The 19,956-nt window shown below is 39.0% G+C and overlaps 1 protein-coding gene and 7 non-coding genes across 8 annotated transcripts; all 8 read right to left on the reverse strand.

Annotated features, from left to right (window-relative positions):
• Positions 1–2,112: 2,112 nt before the first annotated feature.
• On the reverse strand, positions 2,113–2,185 carry Trnav-cac (transfer RNA valine (anticodon CAC)). The gene has a single exon. It is a non-coding gene; the product is annotated as a tRNA-Val (tRNA).
• A 1,284-nt stretch (positions 2,186–3,469) lies between these two features.
• On the reverse strand, positions 3,470–4,321 carry LOC149103061 (uncharacterized). The gene has a single exon (XM_089273852.1). It carries the CDS (start codon positions 4,124–4,126, stop codon positions 3,470–3,472), a length of 657 nt encoding a protein of 218 aa, XP_089129978.1. The 5' UTR covers positions 4,127–4,321.
• Positions 4,322–5,135: 814 nt separating this feature from the next.
• On the reverse strand, positions 5,136–5,209 carry Trnat-ugu (transfer RNA threonine (anticodon UGU)). The gene has a single exon. It is a non-coding gene; the product is annotated as a tRNA-Thr (tRNA).
• Positions 5,210–8,625: 3,416 nt separating this feature from the next.
• On the reverse strand, positions 8,626–8,698 carry Trnav-uac (transfer RNA valine (anticodon UAC)). The gene has a single exon. It is a non-coding gene; the product is annotated as a tRNA-Val (tRNA).
• Positions 8,699–9,455: 757 nt separating this feature from the next.
• Trnan-guu (transfer RNA asparagine (anticodon GUU)) lies at positions 9,456–9,529 on the reverse strand. The gene has a single exon. It is a non-coding gene; the product is annotated as a tRNA-Asn (tRNA).
• A 686-nt stretch (positions 9,530–10,215) lies between these two features.
• On the reverse strand, positions 10,216–10,288 carry Trnai-gau (transfer RNA isoleucine (anticodon GAU)). Its single transcript has one exon. It is a non-coding gene; the product is annotated as a tRNA-Ile (tRNA).
• A 6,492-nt stretch (positions 10,289–16,780) lies between these two features.
• Positions 16,781–16,854, reverse strand: Trnat-agu (transfer RNA threonine (anticodon AGU)). The gene has a single exon. It is a non-coding gene; the product is annotated as a tRNA-Thr (tRNA).
• Positions 16,855–18,891: 2,037 nt separating this feature from the next.
• Positions 18,892–18,965, reverse strand: Trnan-guu (transfer RNA asparagine (anticodon GUU)). Its single transcript has one exon. It is a non-coding gene; the product is annotated as a tRNA-Asn (tRNA).
• Positions 18,966–19,956: the final 991 nt, after the last annotated feature.

Here is a 19,956-nt window from a genome sequence, read left to right on the forward strand (position 1 = left end):
CAATGTAAACAAGTGTTTATTAGTTATCTCAAGCCTTTCCGTCCGGTGTCCAGGAGCACCATTAGTCGTTGGGTTAAAGTTGTTATGAAGGAAGCAGGGATTAATGTAGACAAATTTAAGCCACATATCACAAGGTCTGCCTCCACATCTAAAGCCAGTTTGTGCTCTGTACCTTTAGACCAGATAATGTCAGCTGCTGGTTGGTCTTCAGCCACCACTTTTGCTAGGTTTTACAACAAGCCAATCGATGTAAACAATGGTTTTGCTGACAGCATTTTGTTACTTAAGTAATTCACTAATAAACCACCTTGCATATGGTTCAAATGGTTTCATGTGTGCAGTTGCTTTCAAGTCTCACGTGAGCCCTCAGTGCGGTGACAAAATAGAATTCAACAATTAAACGAGACTTACCTGTAAGTTGAAGTTTGATTAGAATTCTATCTGTCACCAAGCACTGAGGGATTACGTGCCCACCCTAGGTTTTTAATGCCCAACCCTTTCGTGGCTTGGTGCTGGATTTTCCACTGCACACATGGTAAGTGCTTTAAAAACTGATGTCGCGCAGGCGCAATGCTATCTCACGTAATCCCTCAGTGCTTGGTGACAGATAGAATTCTAATCAAACTTCAACTTACAGGTAAGTCTCGTTTAATTGTTGAATTATTAAACACGATGGAATTTAAGCTATAATGTTGTGGGTTCATGTCCATGTCGCGATAAGAAAACCCTTCGAAAAATTATCCAAAAAAATCCACTTTGGGGAACAAGATGGCGACGGGTGCATTTACCAATAATTCTTAGCGTCAAAATCCCTTAGAAACGCTCATGAAAAATGCGCAGAAAACTTCCTAAAGCTTTAAACCTAGCGTACACAATTAATGTAATACAGCGACAAATATCGCAAAGATATGATTTTACGTCTACTTTGATAATCCATTTACGCAATGCATTGTGCATTTACGCCATTTTTTCCCACTGTGGATTTTGGCCCGCTGTTACTGACGCCATGAAAACTTGTGTCGAAGAAGCCGTACTTAGGTTCCGCCACTAGTGAGTCAGCTCATCTTAAAGGTTTAAGAAAATAATAATCGCATTCAATAAATTTATTTTAATGAAAATCTGCTTAACATTGAGAATATTGTGCATTCACGGTTTCCTACGGAAATTTCAATGCACGTTTTAAGCTATAACAATGAAAAACAAATATCCAATGACAAAATTGAGAATCCGAATAACAGTCAGCACTGATGATGAGTAATACAGTAATTTTGTGCATGAAGTTATCGCACACTTCCTGCTTTTTATGAGCAGATAAATGAGAAAAAAAAGAACTGCAAACAGAAAAGACAAAAAAAAACAAAAAAAAACAAAAATGTTAACATGGGTAGCAAAAATCGATCGTGAACTTGGAGAATCCGGGTATCGATCCCGGTACTTCCCGCATGCGAAGCGGGCGCTCTACCATTTGAGCTAATCCCCCATTGTATAGATGCCTTAGCTATTACGACGCTATTTTAAAAAATAAGCTACCAGTTTTCGTCAGGTGTTACCAAAAATGAAAAAGGAAATTTAAATACACCACATTAACTAATTTAGAACAATGAAAAAGACTTACTGCTATTTGTAAAATTTTGAAGAAAATAACTTGCCAAATAATATTAAAAAATCAGTGTTGATCTGAACTTTGTCTTTTGAAGCAAAATAATATTATATGGAAAATCCGGGCATCGATCCCGGTACCTCCCGTATGCAAAGCGAGCGCTCTACCATTCGAGCTAATCCCCCGGTTGTTACATGAAAAACAGAGTTTTAGATAAAACAAATTACTAGTTTTGGAAGAATATTTGGACATTTTGAGAATATTTGGTACAAGCTATTGTCATAATATTACAACAGAAAAATAACTGCTTAATAATTTAAATGATGCAGCAAAGTCTGCTATTATATTATTTTGACATCCCTCAATTATGATTAATTTACTTTTCAAGCTTACTATCACTTGAGTGTCATTACTCTTAAAATACAAGGTGCCATAAAACAGTTCATAAAGAAATCGAGACATGCAATCATAAAAATGCAACTGCAGAAGTCAAATAAATAAACGAAAAAGAATGTTTCCGGCCGGGCTCGAACCGGCGACCTTCTGCGTGTGAGGCGGACGTGATAGCCACTACACTACAGAAACTTCGGTGAACCTCTAGTGATCGTAAAACGAAGTATTTCTAAACCACGTTAACGTGGCACTATGATCAAATTTTACTCCTAGAAATTTTGAGTGAATCACATGGAATTCCACGAAATATTAAAAACGCCGTTTGCCGCTTGTAAATATCTACATTAGTTCCGGAGATATTTAAGTTTGAACTAGACGCATGACTACGTGAACTTGGGCTTTTTTCCAACATCTTGCTATGTAAAAGTCGAACGCTACAGAAGTCGTCTTTAAGCAACGTGAAAATCTCAAAGTTATTTGACACCAGATTTGTTGGCCCTGTATCAGGTGACGTCAGAAAATGTAAAGATAATGTTTGTCAAATATTAAATTGCCAGCAGTATCTCTTTATCGCGTTGTATAGTTCATGTGTAAATAATGTTTTTCTTAAAAAAGATAACAAAGACCTTACCAGAAGGAAAAGCATGAGCGCGGAATTGTTGGTGTAGAAGGCAGTGCGCGGAAGCAAGGAAATCTTCATATTATTGACATTAATGGTTTCATTAAAACAAGTTTTCTAAATAATTTGAATATGGCTCTTACAAAGACTTTCATTAATTCAATCTGTAATTATTGTCCAGACCCTCTATACTACGGTCTTAAGATAAGGGATATGTTTAACGATATGAATATTGTTCAAATTCTATTGGATCTAATGTGACAAACGGTAACAAATCTCAACAACAAATATTTTCCGTACTCTACAGTGTCATGCGCTTATAAGATATTTTCAAGGGTATGTGCGTGAACATTATAAGTAATCTTCATGTCTTCAATAAACAGCAATTGTTTAGTGATAGAGTCCTCATCCATTGTTAGGATTTCGGCATTGAGGATTTTTGCTAGTGATTCATCGCCGAACTTGATGGTAAGTTCCTCATCATTACTAAGTTTGACTTTCACTTTTAGGGTGAGGCCATATTTACATTTATCTGCTCTCATGCTCCCACACTTTTGGCAGTTGACCACCCGAGAAGAGCAATCTTGAACCTTACGGTCGCATTTCAGACAGACATAGAAACACAATCATTGCCCCCACATAATGAAAAAACAAAAACAAAAAACAAAACACACTTCTTAATTTTAACAATAATTCTATTATGAAGAGAACACAATTCTCTTTCCTGCCTACCAGATGTTTCTTTCTATGTCTGTCTGAAATTTGTCGCTGCTCTGGACTCGTAGAACTTCCTTTATGTTACCGTTTGCAAGGTCGGGTTCATTTTCGTCCAGCTTGCTTGATACTAGAGAGATGTCTTAAAGAGTTTCGTCGGTGGTCTCAGTCACAGTTGTTTTAACTATAGTGCTGAGTTTTTTGGTACGTGACCAAACACGCACTTGGACTGGTGCTACAATGTAGATGGATCCAAGTTTGGATGTTGCGATATTGTTCTCCCATATATCTAATGGCATGGTTGCGGTGTTGTCTGCAATCAGTGCTTGGCAGAGTCTCAGTTTCTTTGATCCGACGATTGTGGTATCCTTTATTTGTGCAATCTTTCCTTTGATGGTAACAGTGTCCCATTGATTATGTTTGTTAAGTACGTCGATAATCGGGACTGGTGTTGTGTCCTCATGCTGCGCCAAGTCTGCGTATTGGAAGTCGTATTTACTTGGCTTTGGAGTGGTGAGTAAGGTCATGTCATTTATGACAATTTTTTTGCCGTCCGCGGTGTACGTAATGTTCTGAAATGTCACTGGTGTCCTGGTTTCCAAACTCTCTTCCAAGAACTTACTCTTTTGAGTTGAATACAGGAGGGCTTCACGATGTTGAGTACTCGATGTTTGCAGCGTCAGCGAATGGTACTCGATCGTGCGGGATTTATTCTTCTTGATCGGCGATAATTCGTGAACATATCCGATCACGGACTCTGATTTTCTCTTTGAAGGCGATTTTCCAGGGCTGTATGCCATTTTGTTGATGACTGTGACACAGAAATAGAGCTACGGATAATATTCGCAGTCACCAACGAGACCTTAACACCATCAGTCATTACTCGCCCATGTGCTTCAGTAGCGTACACTACGCATGCGCACTATACAGATTCTACGCATGCGCCGTAACCTCGACGGCGATTTGTGACTGAACGCAAAAAAAAAAAAAAAGAAAAAAAACCAAGCCGAATTTATACTTCGGGCGTTTCCTTCGGAAAGCCCGAGTAAAAATGTGTAAAATATGCAAGTGAAAGACAGCTCAATATTATATCGAATATATAAATAGAGCTATCTTGGTCAATTTGCAGCGGAAACCATTGAACCATTGTTCCCAGGGCAACTAACTGTTTTCCATTCCCCTCCAATCTGATTCAAACATCTTAGGGATTTTCAGCTGGAAAAACATTAAACAAGGCTACAAACACCACCTAACATATTTATATGCTTGCTGGATCATGCAGATGAGGCACCACGGGCAAATATCAAAATGGAACGCCAAAGGTGGCCAGAAAAGCTTTTAATATCGAGGAGGTCTTGACCCCAGCATGTTCCCATGGTAACATAACTGTTTAGCTCATATTGTGGAGCACATCTAGTAGAATCTTACCGCAAAGAATCAAAGATTTCTGATACAAATTGGCTGAGATACCTTTTTCATGAAATTTGATCAAAATTTGGTCGAGTTTATGACGTCATCACTTGGAACGAAAGGAGATCTTTGAAATAGTAAACAGCGTTTTTCTTCTCGTACAGTCTACTTTTTTGTGCTAAAATGGCTTAGATACGAAAGATGCGAATTTCATGATATATAGTAGCACTTTAAATGAACCGTCATGTAATTTTTCAGTCGACCCCTGCGTGGACCTTAAAAATAACACTCTTATTGGATAACACAACCTTACAAAAATTCCCTGTTAAACAATATGTGAAGCTTCGATGAGCAAAAGTAATGAAAAAGTATTGAGAATTAAAAAGTTTGACCCCTCTAAGAGACCGATGGGATTTGAACCCATGACCTCCTGTTTACAAGACAGGCGCTCTAACCAACTGAGCTACGGCGCCCTACATGAGAGGGAGAGAGACTTCATGGATTCGAGAAAGAAACATCTGGTAGGCAGGAAAGAGAATTGTGTTCTCTTCATAATAGAATTATTGTTAAAATTAAGAAGTGTGTTTTGTTTTTTGTTTTTTTTTTTCATTATGTGGGGGCAATGATTGTGTTTCTATGTCTGTTTCACTGGTTGGCTTTTTTTTTGCATTCTGATCAGATAAGGGATAAAATTGGTTTCATTTTTTTCAGACATTTGACCAACTGATCGCAATCGTTCGCTTGTTGATAGTCATGATTTTGTGACGTGTGTCAATCAAGACGGGCATCTTCCTTTTTTTTTCTTTTTTCATCTTGTAGCTTGTGCCGAGAAGGCAACAAATTTATTTGCGCTTTTGAAATATGTAATTTCTGACGATCGAGGGACGAATTAGTCAGATATTACTATTCTGACAGCATGATGGAGAGGCTCGCGGGGTGTCCTGGGATGTTTAAGGACTTTTTTACCTTTGGCGGGAGATTTACGTCATTCTTGATCAGTCAGTCTTCGTGTTCGTCCAAAATCTTATTAAGCTTTGTTTTAACAGCGTCTTGTAAAATGTTCTAGCTTATTGATTTGTACCAGGAGCCATAATCGGGGACGGAGACCGTAAGCGCGCGCCATTTCTAGTACTGGATCTGTCCCTACGATATGGGAGAATTTTTCTATTTTCAGAAAAAATTGCGCCATCATGTGCGACACACGCGTGTACAATGCTGCGAGGATTTTTGCGGATGCAGCGCGGGGAAATGGCGTCCGAAATTCCCGAAATGTTTGATGCCTTAATTTTGGCCCACATATCAATACGTTCATGTCTGTTGGGAGTTTACTTCAGTATTTTCGTCGCAAGATGCTCCAGTTTAAGTGAAGGAAGACAGTGTCGAATTTAGTTATGTGCCGCTTTATATCACTGACCAAGTTGTGTTCCTCAGCTTCTTTTACAAGGGCTCCACATCACTCCACTCTAAGTTTTACATATGTTGAAGATTGACAGCTTTTCCAAAACACCGCAAAAAAACTAGTTGGATATATTTGGATATAGCACCGTTTCAGGACTTCAAAGTTTCCCTCCTCTTGTCACACGCTTGCGAAGATTTCGCCAGAGTAAAAGAAAAGAGAGTAAAGAGAAGAGTAAAAAAAAATAATAATAATAATAATAATAATTGGAAGTTTGAATTTTCGCCTGAATTATAAGCAACGCTTGATGCTTTATCAAGGCCCAATAAGTGACAATATAGTTTATATCTGTAGATGCGGCTCAGTTTTGTTTGTGTAAAAACCCAATAAATTGTCTGTTGTCCATGAATAAGAGCGACCGCCGATGCGTGTTTTGTACAGTCAGTAAAACATGACAAATTGGACTTCCCCACTTTCGTTTGAAAACGTACATCGAACTCATATAAAATCTCTAATTTTTAAATATGTTTAAGGTTGATAAATGTTTCAGAACGTATTAAAAGCTTAGCTGAAAATATGTGAATACCGCAGAAATAATCAGCAAAGTTACGATGACGCTTTCTTTAATCAACTGGAATAACGATTTCGATTTTGTTGGTTGAGTTATCAAAACTCCTTGTCTATTTTATTTTCGCAGTGTAAAATTTAACTATGTTAAAGAAACACACATGATATTAGCAGCCTTTTGGCGTTGGTGAAAATTGTTGCAACATCTCAGCACAAAACACAACGAAAGAAATTTTTGTCAAGATTTGTTGACAATTGAAAACATCGACCTCGCACTTGAAAGTGCATGCGCTGCACTATGCAAATGAGCTACTTGTACGCCCCAGACTTGCCTTTCAAAAACTTTTGCAAACTCGCCAAACAAACAAAAACAATATGATTAAGCATTGTTTGGGAAACTCACAAATTAGCTCGATACCAGAGTAAAGAGCTTTCTTACACAACTTTTCTTTACACAACAAACGCAAAAGATTACGCGTACAGCTAGCGCGACCAGATATTATTCATTTACAGCGCGAAATTGAAGTAATGTTTTGGACCCTGCAAAACTCACCTTTTCCATTAGCTCAGAGCATAACACTACATATAAGAGCCCTGGTTCTTATTCCCTGCCTTATTCCTTGTCATCGCTGTGAAAAATCTGCAAGAGAATCTCGCAACTCTCACCATTTGATCACTCAACGTGACAACATCCACGCGAGAGCCCCTGACATGTGCGTGGATCCGCGCGGATATATGACGTCAGGACGGCGCAATTTGTTCTAAAAATACAAAAATAGTTCCATATCATAGGTGCTCGCGGATCCCAAGACTTACGGTCTCCGTGCCCGATTATGGCTCCTGCTACAACACAACACAGAACAGGTATTAAAACACCAGCTGAGTTAAGGGAGTGGCAGATTAAAGCATTTGTCTAAAAAGTTTTTCATATGTCTGTCCTGTTGGTCTAGTAGCATGATTCTCGCTTTGGGTGCAAGAGGTCCCGGGTTCGACTCCAGGACAGACCCAAATTAATTGTTTTCCTTTTCAAATAATAATTAAAATAATCACAACAATAATTTTTTAGCAAACTAGTATTTTCCAAATTGTAGGTATGGATGAGACATTCACTCGTTCTTTCCCTCTCTCCGTCGCTTCCTGTTAGACTTTTCGTGAATCCGCTGATCAATTTAAAGGGAATTTTAGTCACAGCCCAAAGGAGTCCCGAGCGGCTTTAATACGTGCATTTTCATCCTCAGAGAAAACATCAACGCAACGCTCGTGCTAACATTATCCGCGGGAGAACTGGCTACTATATCTAACAATAGTTTGAGAGGAATTACCTTGCTCTCCTGATACCGGTTGTTTAAGCAACCTGCCAAAATACTCTACACCCTCAAAGATGTTCACATTAGGCTATACAATAATGGGGGTTAAGGTTATGGATTGTTTGGACTGATGCGATCATGAAATGGTCGATGTCATCATCTTTATATTTCGCCAAATCTTATTAGCAAAACGTAAAAAAGAAATTGAGTAGTTATTCCATTTAAATTACCCTGGAACAAAACAAAATGAACGGAAAAGTTTAAAGCGATGGTTTTTGTCCTTGGGTCATTTGAAAGCTTTCATTTAACAAAGAAATTGCATTCAACCGTCAACTTATAGCAGGGAGACTTTTGGTTTCTCCGGCTGAAACTCATACATTTCTGGCTACCAATCCACTAACAATCAGTGACATAAGCTTTGTTAAGATCATAGCTCGATAGCGTTATTTAAGGTATCGATCCTAACATGAAGCTGCTGAAGGATAAAAAATTAAATAAGCTCAGTTACGTCAACACCTTTCGTTTTTTTCCTTTTGTTTTGTTTTCGCTAACTCAAAATTTTGTAAGAGCTGGCTAGAGTTGGGTAGCAAGATTTAGTCTCATAGGAAAAACAATCATGTGTTTCCGGCCGGGCTCGAACCGGCGATATTCCGCGTGTAAAGTGGACGTGATGACCACTACACTACGGAAACCTGTTACGACTGAAAGCTGCCATACTCAGTGGTGTGCTAATCAGGAACTCGTAGTTTCTAGTTGTTTTTGATCAGGAAGACAGAAAAAATAAGTCTGCGAAGTACAGCAAACAGTTGAACATTTGCCTACTTCTCACGATGCTCAATATTGAAGTTTTTCAGAAACGATGCTATCCTTGTTTTAGCGTTACCAGAGAATCTCAGTGCAGTTAACCGTCAAATCGCCAAAAAATTAACCGTCAACCGTCAAATGAGCAAGCCAATATTAGCCGTCAAATTTCTCAGATATCCTTAATCAAGAACTAAACGATTGACTATGGGAAATTTATGCTGTTTAGAAATGTTAATACATCACAAAAAGATACACTTATGCTCAAGTCCTTCAACTTCTAGTTATGGGAGCGGAAGATTAATGCGCGCAGCGGTGAGGTGATGTAATTACGTTAATTAGACAAACAGTCGAAGATTAAAGAAGTCATAAGTAATGCACAAATTATAGGACTAATTGGATTACTCAGATACGGGCAAATTTGTACCCTTTTATAAAAAATTACAGCCAAATTTGCTTCAACCGTCAAAAAACCAATAATGATAACGATCACGATAATAACGGTTCATTCACATCACATCCGCGCAGTGGCTGTTTGTTTGAATAGACCTTCTTACATGCAATACAACTAAAAATTACGCTAACAGGATGGATGGATGGAATCCTGAAGCTAACTATATAGAAAATAATTATCAAAACAAAGACAACCGTCCCCGGGTGGGCTTGAACCACCAACCTTTCGGTTAACAGCCGAACGCGCTAGCCGATTGCGCCACGGAGACTTCCATCAAAACATTTTGAACAATTTTCATCACATTTTGTGCAAGAAATTTTAACTTGCGTAAGGTTTCTGTTACATTATTGTATCTTGCTCGAAAGACGTGAAAAGCGAAAAACCGGGGGAGTTGGGTAGTAACTGTCTTGGCCAATGAGACAACACAAAACAGGTGTTATAGAACCAGTTCGACAGAGAGAAGTAGATTAAGACCTTTGTTAAATGAAGTTCAACCATGTTTGGCCTGTTGGTCTAGTGGCATGATTCTCGCTTTGGGTGCGTTGCGAGAGGTGCCGGTTCGACTCCCGGAGAGGCCCTTTGTAACACTCTTTTGTCAATGAACACAACATATAATAACGAAGCAGGCAATATTACGATGGTTTTTGTGACGTCACAACGGCCATATGAAACAACGGAACACCTGCCTCCTTTTTTGGTAGACAATTCCAACTGACTACCATAAAACCCTAGATTAAAATATCATTTAACTAACCGTTTCTGTTGGCCGGGAAACATTTCCAACGACTTCTAGGAAAATATTAATCTAAAGTAATTTTGATCTAGTCCTCTTGTTTTAAACCGATGAGGGGGAATAAATTAATCAAAACAAATACAGGAAAAGAGAAATCAGAGTATAGTCTGTTAGAAATCTTAAAATAGTATTTTCCAGGTGGTTTACTTAAAAGGAAAAGTTGGTCCGTGTGAGGGTCGAACTCACGACCTTGGCGTTATCAGCACCACGCTCTACCGACTGAGCTAACGGACTAGACACATTATCCTTGTGCCGTTTTTTATTAAATACTACTGCCTTTGTACAGGAACGTTGTCAAAAGTTTGGCCTAATGAGGAACAGCACCCGCTTATGCTTATTGGCTTTGTTCAAACTTATTTGGTTTTATTCTTTAAGATGTATGTATATATTGTTAACGTACTTTCCCAAATGATGAGGACATTTTTATTGAAATATAGTTTTCACTGTTATGTGTTACCCTCTGTAAATAAAGTTGTTACTTACTTACTTACTTACTTACTTACTAATGTCAGCCGGTCCATTTTGGTCCATTTTGGTGATTTGACATAAACAATAGCCCTTTGGTTAAACCTAAACAATAGCGTTTTGTTATTAGAAGCGCCGAGTTCTTTTTCGGAAGCTTAGCGAGAAAACTTGTGATCATCGGAAAAATTGTCGGCATGAGGAATTAGCTACCTTGCGGGAGTGAGGAGTGTAACTTTTGTTATCACAAGATCAATTTCCATCGGGGGAGCCCAAAGGAACACTTGACCGGCTGTATGAGTATCGGCCAGACTCTCACCAATAAAGTAAGAGCTTTAGGCCTATTCCAAACGTCGTGCCACTGCCGTGCCGAACGAAATTCAAGAACTTAATTTAACTTAAGCACGGCAGTTGCACAACGTATATTTTTGTAATCGGCTATTAAGGCATGGCCCGCCTAGATTAGCCTTTCAGTGCTACTTGCGGGCATGCGACTTGGCTTCAAACGGCGTGCTCTTGCAGGGCCGAACTGAATTCATAGCCTGTTATCAGCTGCCGTTGCTTTCTATCATTTAAAATGGTCTTCAGCAAGGCAAACTTCTTCCCATCTTCGGCGACTGAATTAAATTCGACGTTTGAAACCACTGGCGTTATTTTGTCATACCACTACTGGGTCAAATTTATTTGAGTTCGTCACTGCAGTAGCACGACGTTTGGAATAAGCATTAGCTTACAAGTTTGATTGGCAACGTTCGCTTTTATATCGATTTAATTTGGCAAAAGATAAAATGATTTATTCACTTGTGCTAGTATGGCAAAGTATTATTAAACTTAAACTTAAACTTAAACGGCCGGGACAAGAAGAGAAGGTGAGGAGGAGTGATACATTTTATGTAATACATTTTATGTAATACATTTCTATGTGTTAATAAATTTGGCCTTCATAAATTTTTTGACTTATTTTATCGTTGTGATAATATCAGGCAAGAGAAAAAGCGGTCATTGTGCACGACAGTTCGTTTCTTTGTTTGTCGCGTCCGAAGCAGGCAGCGTAAGTCAAAAGAAAAGAAACAAGTGCGATTTCTAAAAGCCGATTAACGAATTAAGATGCGTTGTTTTTACCTAATTTAAAAGTGAAAAAAAACAACAAAAACAAAACAAAAACAAAAAAACAGCAGCCTCCGAAAGAGCAAAAGTTTACGCAACTCAGTTATCATTAGTGCAAGCAAAATATTGCCAACTGATCGTAGACTTTCTTCGGATTTTTTTTTTGTTGCCTGTGGAAAGCGGAGATGATCGTTCACAACAAGTTCAACATTAAGCTTATCTCGCTCACTTCTGTAACACGCATCCAGTTTTTGTGCTTCCTATATTTCAAGTTCCTATGCCTTTCTGTTTGCCTTAAAAAAAGCGTGAACTGTGCTAAGTTTTGAGTTGTTTTTCGTTCGGTAGTTTTCATTGCGTGAAATGAGTAATTTCGTGGAATTTACGTGGCCGTGAAATTCCTCGACACTCGACGAGTCCGAGATCAGAACGTGATGTGTCAAGACACGTGACGCGTCGAAGAGTGCCATGTTCCTGATATGTACGTTGCGGCGTGTCAGGAAAAATCATGGCCTGGGAACGTCATGTGCGGCGTATCAAGGGAAGCCAGGACTCTGATACTTAACGGCATGCGGTTTTAGTTTAATCAGCCAAATTAATTAACGGAGCTTATTTCTCTTTACGCGGAAAATAAAATTTTCGGACGTGCGTTTCGTTTATTCGTTTCAGAATGTTCAAATATATACAAACAAAAACAACAGCAACAATAACAGAATGCTAAATAGCATTTTTTATCACGTCCGACTACTATTTTATATTCTAGTATTTAAAATCTACTTATCGCAGGGCTCTTTTAGAAGGCTACCCTGGCTACTGAATGTAAAACCCTTGTTTAAATAAAGTGCTAAAAAAACCACAGTGGAACATCCCTTCTCACCGACCTACGTGGTGGCGCAACTCACCAGTTTCGCAAAGCTTGAGAGCGGAATGCCCTAGGATCGGTTGCATGGGAGGACTTGAACCGGGACACCAAACCCATTTAACGCTGCCGCGCATTTGATGCAAACCATGGAACCCTCATAGGAGGCCTCTGGCCGATCTTAAGCTTGAAAAATCTGCAAATCTTGCAAAATCTGTTTATTTAGACCGACTAGTGGTTTTCCATCATTGTGGTTACCGCTGTTAGTCTGAAAGCATCAGCACATGCGTAATTATGGAGGGTGCCTTCAACGAAATTTACCAACCAATATTTCTTCCAGTCGGGTTTTCAGTAAGATTTCTAAACACAAATCAAATAAATGATTTTCGATTTTTTTTTGTTGCGTCACAGTGAAAACGCTCTGTAAACATTTTATCCGTCTTGGAATTGTTACGTGAATAACATTCAGAGGTCTGTGAGCGATTAAACTTTTTATTCTTTGCCGAAAGGGGCGAATCATTCAGACAAGTTCATTATACGTCGTAAGTTATAACGGTCTGCTGAGCATCAGATTGTTAATATTGAAATCAAGTTACCCGTGACGCGGCCAATTAAGTCAGATATAAAGAGCGGGGCCTTTGAAAAACGTCCTCGAGTGTTGTCCGTGATAAAGACTGGCTTAAAATGTCGATCTGGTCTAGCTCCGGCTTTGCAGTGCTTCCATAATCAAAGCAAGTGCTAACATGAAATCTTTTGGGCGAGAGAATAATGCAGCAAAGTGAAACAATCGGCAAATTTGTCGCTTGTTGAGCATAACTGAATTTTGGTCCAGTATGAATATAAACAGCTTAAGGGGACAGCACACTTCTATTTAATCTTAATTACCTGGCAGCTTTCTTCGAAGTTCCGCAAATATTTTACAGCATTTCCTTCATCTTGCAGCTGTTGTACATTACGATCAGAAAATTTAAGAGGGATGAAAGGGGGAATAATTCTTTTTCCAGTTTGAAGCCACACTAAATTTCCAACAGAGAAACCAAACAGCAATGGTGATATCATCGATAGCCGCAATGGTGACCCCTACCAGCCGCCCCAAAGTAACGACTTACATACAACAAATTGTACCCGTAATGCCTCCCCCGGGGAGAATTTGTCGTTACTTGGCTTTTTACAATCGTTCAAATCGTATCGCACGAGAAATTTTGAAAGTCCCTTGAGTAGTTTTAAGCTGCTGCCGCCATTGTTAAAAAATGGCCATATTAGGTTAATTTTGGGCTGTATAACAAAGCCTTTTGTTAGCAAAATGGCCCGCTTTTCTTGAATATCAAGGAACTAGAATGAAAAGCAACATATTTCTTAAATGATCTGTTTTTCTAAAATGAAATTCTAAGTACATTCAGAAAAAAAAATAAAACTAATCACCAAGTCATGCCTCTAACATTGTTTTTCAATAGTTATAGTAACTTGTATATTGAACCAAATGCTTACGGTTTGGGGAATAAGCTCAAATGGTAGAGCGCCCGCTTAGCATGCAGGAGGTACCGGGATCGATACCCGGAATCTCCAGCAGTCTTTCCTTTAATTTACTAGCTAATATGCAGCTTTACTTTTTTTTGAAGGCAGATTTTTTTCGGACCATTGTTGTACAAATAACGGTTTGTAAACTTTTTATTTGGCTAGTTTTCTCTAGCTATCAAGGAAGATGAAAATACTCCTATTAAAGAATTTTCCGCTGTCGCTCTAAAACAACGTGGACTTCAATCGACCAGCGGTAAACGGGCAATACCCAGAGAACCTTTCGGTATATTTGTCGCGCGGTACTCTTTTACGCTTTGTGGCGCAACCTTTCTCAAAACTGCTGTATAACACAGATAACACAAAGATTCTTTGAAGAATTACTCTTTCCTTTGCGACTTGCTTTATTGTAACCTGGCAGTTAAAGGCTTAATTTCATCTTTTAGAACTGACGCCCTCCTTTGGCACGAAATGGTAAGGAAAGGTTAAATGGCCGCAAATTGGCCTTGCTAGCCCACACACTGCAGATGTAATCCCAGTCTCCGCTGTATTAAACAACTGAGAGTATATTTCTTTTCCATGGATGGGATGCTAGTCCATCGTATTTATCCGCCCACACCCCCAGCCCGCCCCCCCCCCACCCCCCCTTCCCCTTTGCAGCGAACTACTCTTACAGTAATGAAAGAAGAAAGAAATATAAACAGGAGCCATAATCGGGGACGGAGACCGTAAGTCTTGGGATCCGCGCGCAACTATGATATAGGACAATTTTTCTATTTTTAGAACAAATTGCGCCATCCTGACGTCACATATCCGCGCGGATCCACGCACATGTCGGGGGCTCTCGCGTGAATGTTGTCACGTTGCCTGATCAAATGGTGAGAGAGGCGAGATTCTCTTGCAGATTTTTCACAGCGATGGCAGGGAATAAGGCAGGGAATTAGATCCAGGGCTCTTATATGTAGCTTTATGCTCTAAACTAATGGAAAAAGTGAGTTTTTCAGAGTCGAAAACAAGACTTTAATTTCGCGCTGTGAATGAATAATAATATGTGCTCGCGCTAGTTGAACGCGTAAGCTTTTGCGTTTGTTCTGTAAAGAAAAGTTATGAAAGAAAACTCTTTACTCTCGTATCGAGTTCATTTGAGAGTTTCCCAAACAATGCTTAATCATAACCAAACTCTGTTTTTGATAGTTTCTTATTGCTTCTGTTTGTTTGGCGAGTTTGCAAAAGTTTTTTAAAGGAAAGTCTCACGCGTACATAAGTAGCTCATTTGCATAGTGCAGCGCGTGCACCTTCAAATCCGAGTCGGCGTTTTCAATTGTCAACAAATCTTGACAAAGATTTCTTTCGTTGTCTTTTGCGCTGAGATGCTGCAACAATTTTCACCAACGCCAAAAGGCTACTAACATCATGTGTATTTCTTTAACATAGTGAAGTTTTACACTGCGAAAATAAAATAGACAAGGAGTTTTGATAACTCAACCAACAAAATCGAAATCTTTATTCGAGTACAGTGACTATTCGAGTTGATTAAAGAAAGCTGATCATTTCTGCTGTATTCACATATTTTCAGCTAAGCTTTTAATATGTTCTGAAACATTTATCAACCTTAAACATATTTAAAAACTAGAGATATTATACGAGTTCGATGTACGTTTTCACACGAAAGTGGGGAAGTCCAATTTGTCATGTTTTACTGACTGTACAAAACACGCATCAGCGGGCGCTCTTATTCATCGACAACAGACAATTTATTAGATTTTTACACAAAGAAAACTGAGCATGATCTACAGACATAAACTTTATTGTCACTTATTGGGCCTTGATAAAGCATCAAGCGTTGCTTACAATTCAGGCGAAACTCAAACTTGCAATTACTTTGTTTTACTTTTCGGTCGAGATGGACTCGGGCGAAATCCTCGCAAGCGCCTGTGGCAAGAGGAGGGAAACTTTGAAGTCCTGAAACGGTGTTATATCCAAATATATCCAACTGGTTTTTTGCTGTGTAATGGAAACGCTGTTAATCTTTGTTCAACATATGTGAGACTGAGAGTGGAGTAATGTGGAGCTCTTGTAAAAGAAGCAGCGGAACACAACTTGGTCAGCGATATAAAGCGGGACAACTAAATTCGGCACTGTCTTACTTCACTCAAACTGGAGCAGCTTACGACGAAAATACTGAAGCCATATTCCAACAGACATGAACGTATTGATTTGTGGGCCAAGAGTATCAAACATTTCGGGAATTTCGGACGCCATTTCCTCGCGCTATATCCGCAAAAATCCACGCAGCATGTACGCGCGTGTGCCGCGCATGATCGCGGATTTTTTTCTAAAAATAGAAAAATTGTCCCATATCATGGGCACAGCCCCAATACTAGAAATGGCGCGCGCTTACAGTCTCCGTCCCCGATTATGGCTCCTGATATAAATTCATCAAACGAGACAAGTCGACCAAAGAAATGTCGTTGAACTAACGCGACAAATGTAATCCAGGGCGTTTATTTACATTAAAGTAATGTTTCAAAGCGCTTTATACTCTGATAAAACATGGGTTTTTGACCAATCACAGCGTGCGCAGGGTCCTATCTATATTATAATGGTCATTTATGCGCAAATTACGTTCCATATAATTCTTGAAATTTTTCACTCGACTCTTGCGTAGATCTTAAAAGTAAATCCATCGGATGACACAACCAAAAAAATTCCCAGGGGTACAACATGTGAAGCTTCGTTGATCAATTTTCAAAAGTAATAACAAATTAAAAAGTGCAACATCTGTAAGGCACCGATGGGATTTGAACCCATGACCTCCTGTTTACTAGACAGGCGCTCTAACCAACTGAGCTACGGCGCCCTACATTAGATAACCTCATGTATTATTGTTTATTTGTTTATTTTTTAAAAATAAAAATAAAAAAAATTTTAAAAAAAACTTTGTTAATACATGTAGTACTAAGTTGGTGACATGTCCACTTTCACGCTTGGTAATTTCCAGCAGTACTAAGATAGCTCAATACCTCTTAGGGTGTTCAGCCTCAAAAGGTCCACAGCGGCAGCTTTCGTGGTTCCTTTTAGCGTATTGAGCTCAAAGAATTATGACAGGAGATAATGTGTTGTTTTAGAATTGGTACCTCTTAGGGGTCCCTCGGGGACCACCCGGGCTTTGATTGGGCGTTTGAAAGGCGGGGTGCGAAAACGTCCAGAGCTCAAATTCTAAAAATAAAAAGATACCAGAAAGGGTTGAATGCTGGGGTTGGTATGGTAGATGGACGCTCGGGGTCATGAGCTCCTGATCTTGCTTTATTGACGGGTCGCGGAAAATTAATCAGCGGAGTTGGACTGGTAACTACACGACAACACAGAACAATAGCCATAATAATAAATGTTTAGCAGGGAGCATACTTCATCAAAGGTGTTCTTCATTGGGGCCCTGCAACTGTTCTCAGATGAGTTTACACATTGTGCAACAACATTTACAAGAATCTCAACATGGAAAAACATAGTATTAATTCCAAGTTTCAAGTGAACTTTTCTCTGCCAAATATTGTTGAAGTGGGCGTACTAAGTGAATTTAGTCAACTGGTGAGGTTCCTTAAAGAACAAGTTCGCATTTAGCGACTATAGTTTCACGCGCCTTGCATTCACAAGATGGCAGGATTCGATGTCCCGTGGAGAGAAATCTTGAATTTTTTTTTTAACTGCCGGCTTCCTACCTTTTTTTTTTTTTAACTTTCTATCTTTATTGCTAGCAAATATCATTTTTTTTGTTTGTTTGTTTTCTTTAACTTCCTACCTTGATTTTCTGTTTATTTTTGGACAATGTGGAGATAATTGTAAATAAAATCTGTTTCTGGAAAGAAAAGTAGGGGTCAGCAAGCTCGTTAAATCCAAGCAAAGCTATAGCAGTGGCCATCTGCCCTATCATTGTTCATTTTAGTACTTAGCGCGCGCACTTGATGCATGACGTGGCTCACTCTTCATCCTCTCCTGATACCGGCGAAATGTTTAAGCAACCTGCCAAAATACTCTTCACCCTCAAAGATGTTCTCATCATGCTATACGATAATAGGGGTTAAGGTTGTGGATTGCTTGGAATGGTTTGGTCAATGTCATCATCCCTCTTTTTCGCCAAATCTTATTAGCAAAACGTATAAAAGAAATTGATTAATTACTCCGTTTAAAATACCTTGGAACACAACAAAAAGAATAGAAAAGTTTAAAACGATGGGTTTGTCGTAGGAGATTACAAAAGTTAAAATTGACATTTAACACAAAAACAAACGCTATCCTTGTTTTAGCGTTCGGCAGAGGATCTCAATAGGGTTAACCGTCAAATGGCCGAAACATTAACCGTTAACCGTCTAAACCGCAATATTTCTACTGTCAACCGTCAAGTGTCTCAGATATCCTTAATTAAGAACTAAACGATTGTCTAGGGGCAATATATACTGTTTATAAAGCAATGTTTTAATATATCACAAAAAGTATGCTTATGTTCAAGTCCTTCAACTTCTAGTCACGGGAGCAGGCGATTAATGCACGCGGTTGTAATAAAGGTGATGTAATTACGTTAATAAGACAAAGATTTGAAGAGTAAAGACCCAATATTGAATGCACAAATTATAGTACTAACTGGATTATTCAAATATGGACAAATTTGTACCCTTTTATGAAAACTAACGGCCAAATTTCCTTTAACCGTCAAAAAACCAATAATGAGAACGATCACGATAATAACGGTCACGATAATAACGGTTTATTCACATCACATCCGCGCAGAGGCTGTTTGTTTGAGAGGACCTACTAACATGCAATACAACTAAAAATGAAGCTAACAGGATGGACTCTTGAAGCTAACTATATAGAAAACAATTATCAAAACAGAAAGAATCGTCCCCGGGTGGGCTTGAACCACCAACCTTTCGGTTAACAGCCGAACGCGCTAGCCGATTGCGCCACGGAGACTTCCATGGAGGGAATTTGTACGATTTTCATCAAGTTGAATCATTTGTGTGGATGAAATTTTAACTTGCGTAAGGTTTTTGCTACATTATTGTATCTTGCTCGAAAGACATGAAAAGCGAAAAACCAGGGAATTTGGATGGTAACTGTCTGAGCCAATAAGCCAACAAATAACTGGTGTTATATAGTACCAGTTCAATAGAGAGAAGTAGGTTAAGACTTTTCTCAAATAAATATTCAACCACGTTTGGCCTGTTGGTCTAGTGGCATGATTCTCGCTTAGGGTGCGATAGGTCCCGGGCTCGACTCCCGGAGAGGCCCTTTTAATACTCTTTTATTGATGAACACGACATCAAAATGAAACAAGCTACGATGGCTCATGTGATGTCACAAATGCCATATGAAACAGTGAATTACCTTCCCCCTTTAAAACAAATTTCTTTTATTTTTGTGCAAACAATTCTAACTGACCACAATGAAGCCTCTTTATATCAGAATATTGCTTTATCAAGTGTTTCTGTTGGCATCAATATTTTTCAAACCGGTACTTTCCAGCCCCCGGGAGGGGGGGAATACTGCCGTATATAGGGCTATATAGGTAAGTGCCGCAGTAAAGGGTATGGTTTTCAAGCAGTTTACTCTAGCATAGTGTATATAAATCAGAACGTTTGGGTCTAGAATAGAGTATCATTTGTCACGAGATTGACCAGTTGGTTGAAGATTTTATCTAAAGTAAGGAAACCAGGAATTGCCACTCAAAAATATAAAAAAATTGAAATCGGCAAGTTTAAATTTTTGACACTCAGCCTCAAGAGCGTCGAAAGATGACTATCATAAAACACTACTGGATATTATTAACTGGGGTCCCAGCGGAACATCCCCACCCAGAAATTTCTAAAGTACCCCCCTCCCAAGGTTTTCAGCTACATGTAGTAAAATTATAGACAAAGGTAAATTTGATCTAGTCCTTTTGTTTTGTAGCGATCAAAAAAAA

This window comes from Orbicella faveolata, unplaced genomic scaffold, assembly GCF_042242905.1.
Source record: "Orbicella faveolata isolate gen_17 unplaced genomic scaffold, um_ofav_v1 contig_35, whole genome shotgun sequence".
Taxonomy (NCBI): Eukaryota; Metazoa; Cnidaria; class Anthozoa; order Scleractinia; family Merulinidae; genus Orbicella; species Orbicella faveolata.

Excerpts from the sequence above, each read along its gene's own strand:
- LOC149103061 (XM_089273852.1), bottom strand. The coding sequence starts at position 4,126 with ATGGCATACAGCCCTGGAAAATCGCCTTCAAAGAGAAAATCAGAGTCC.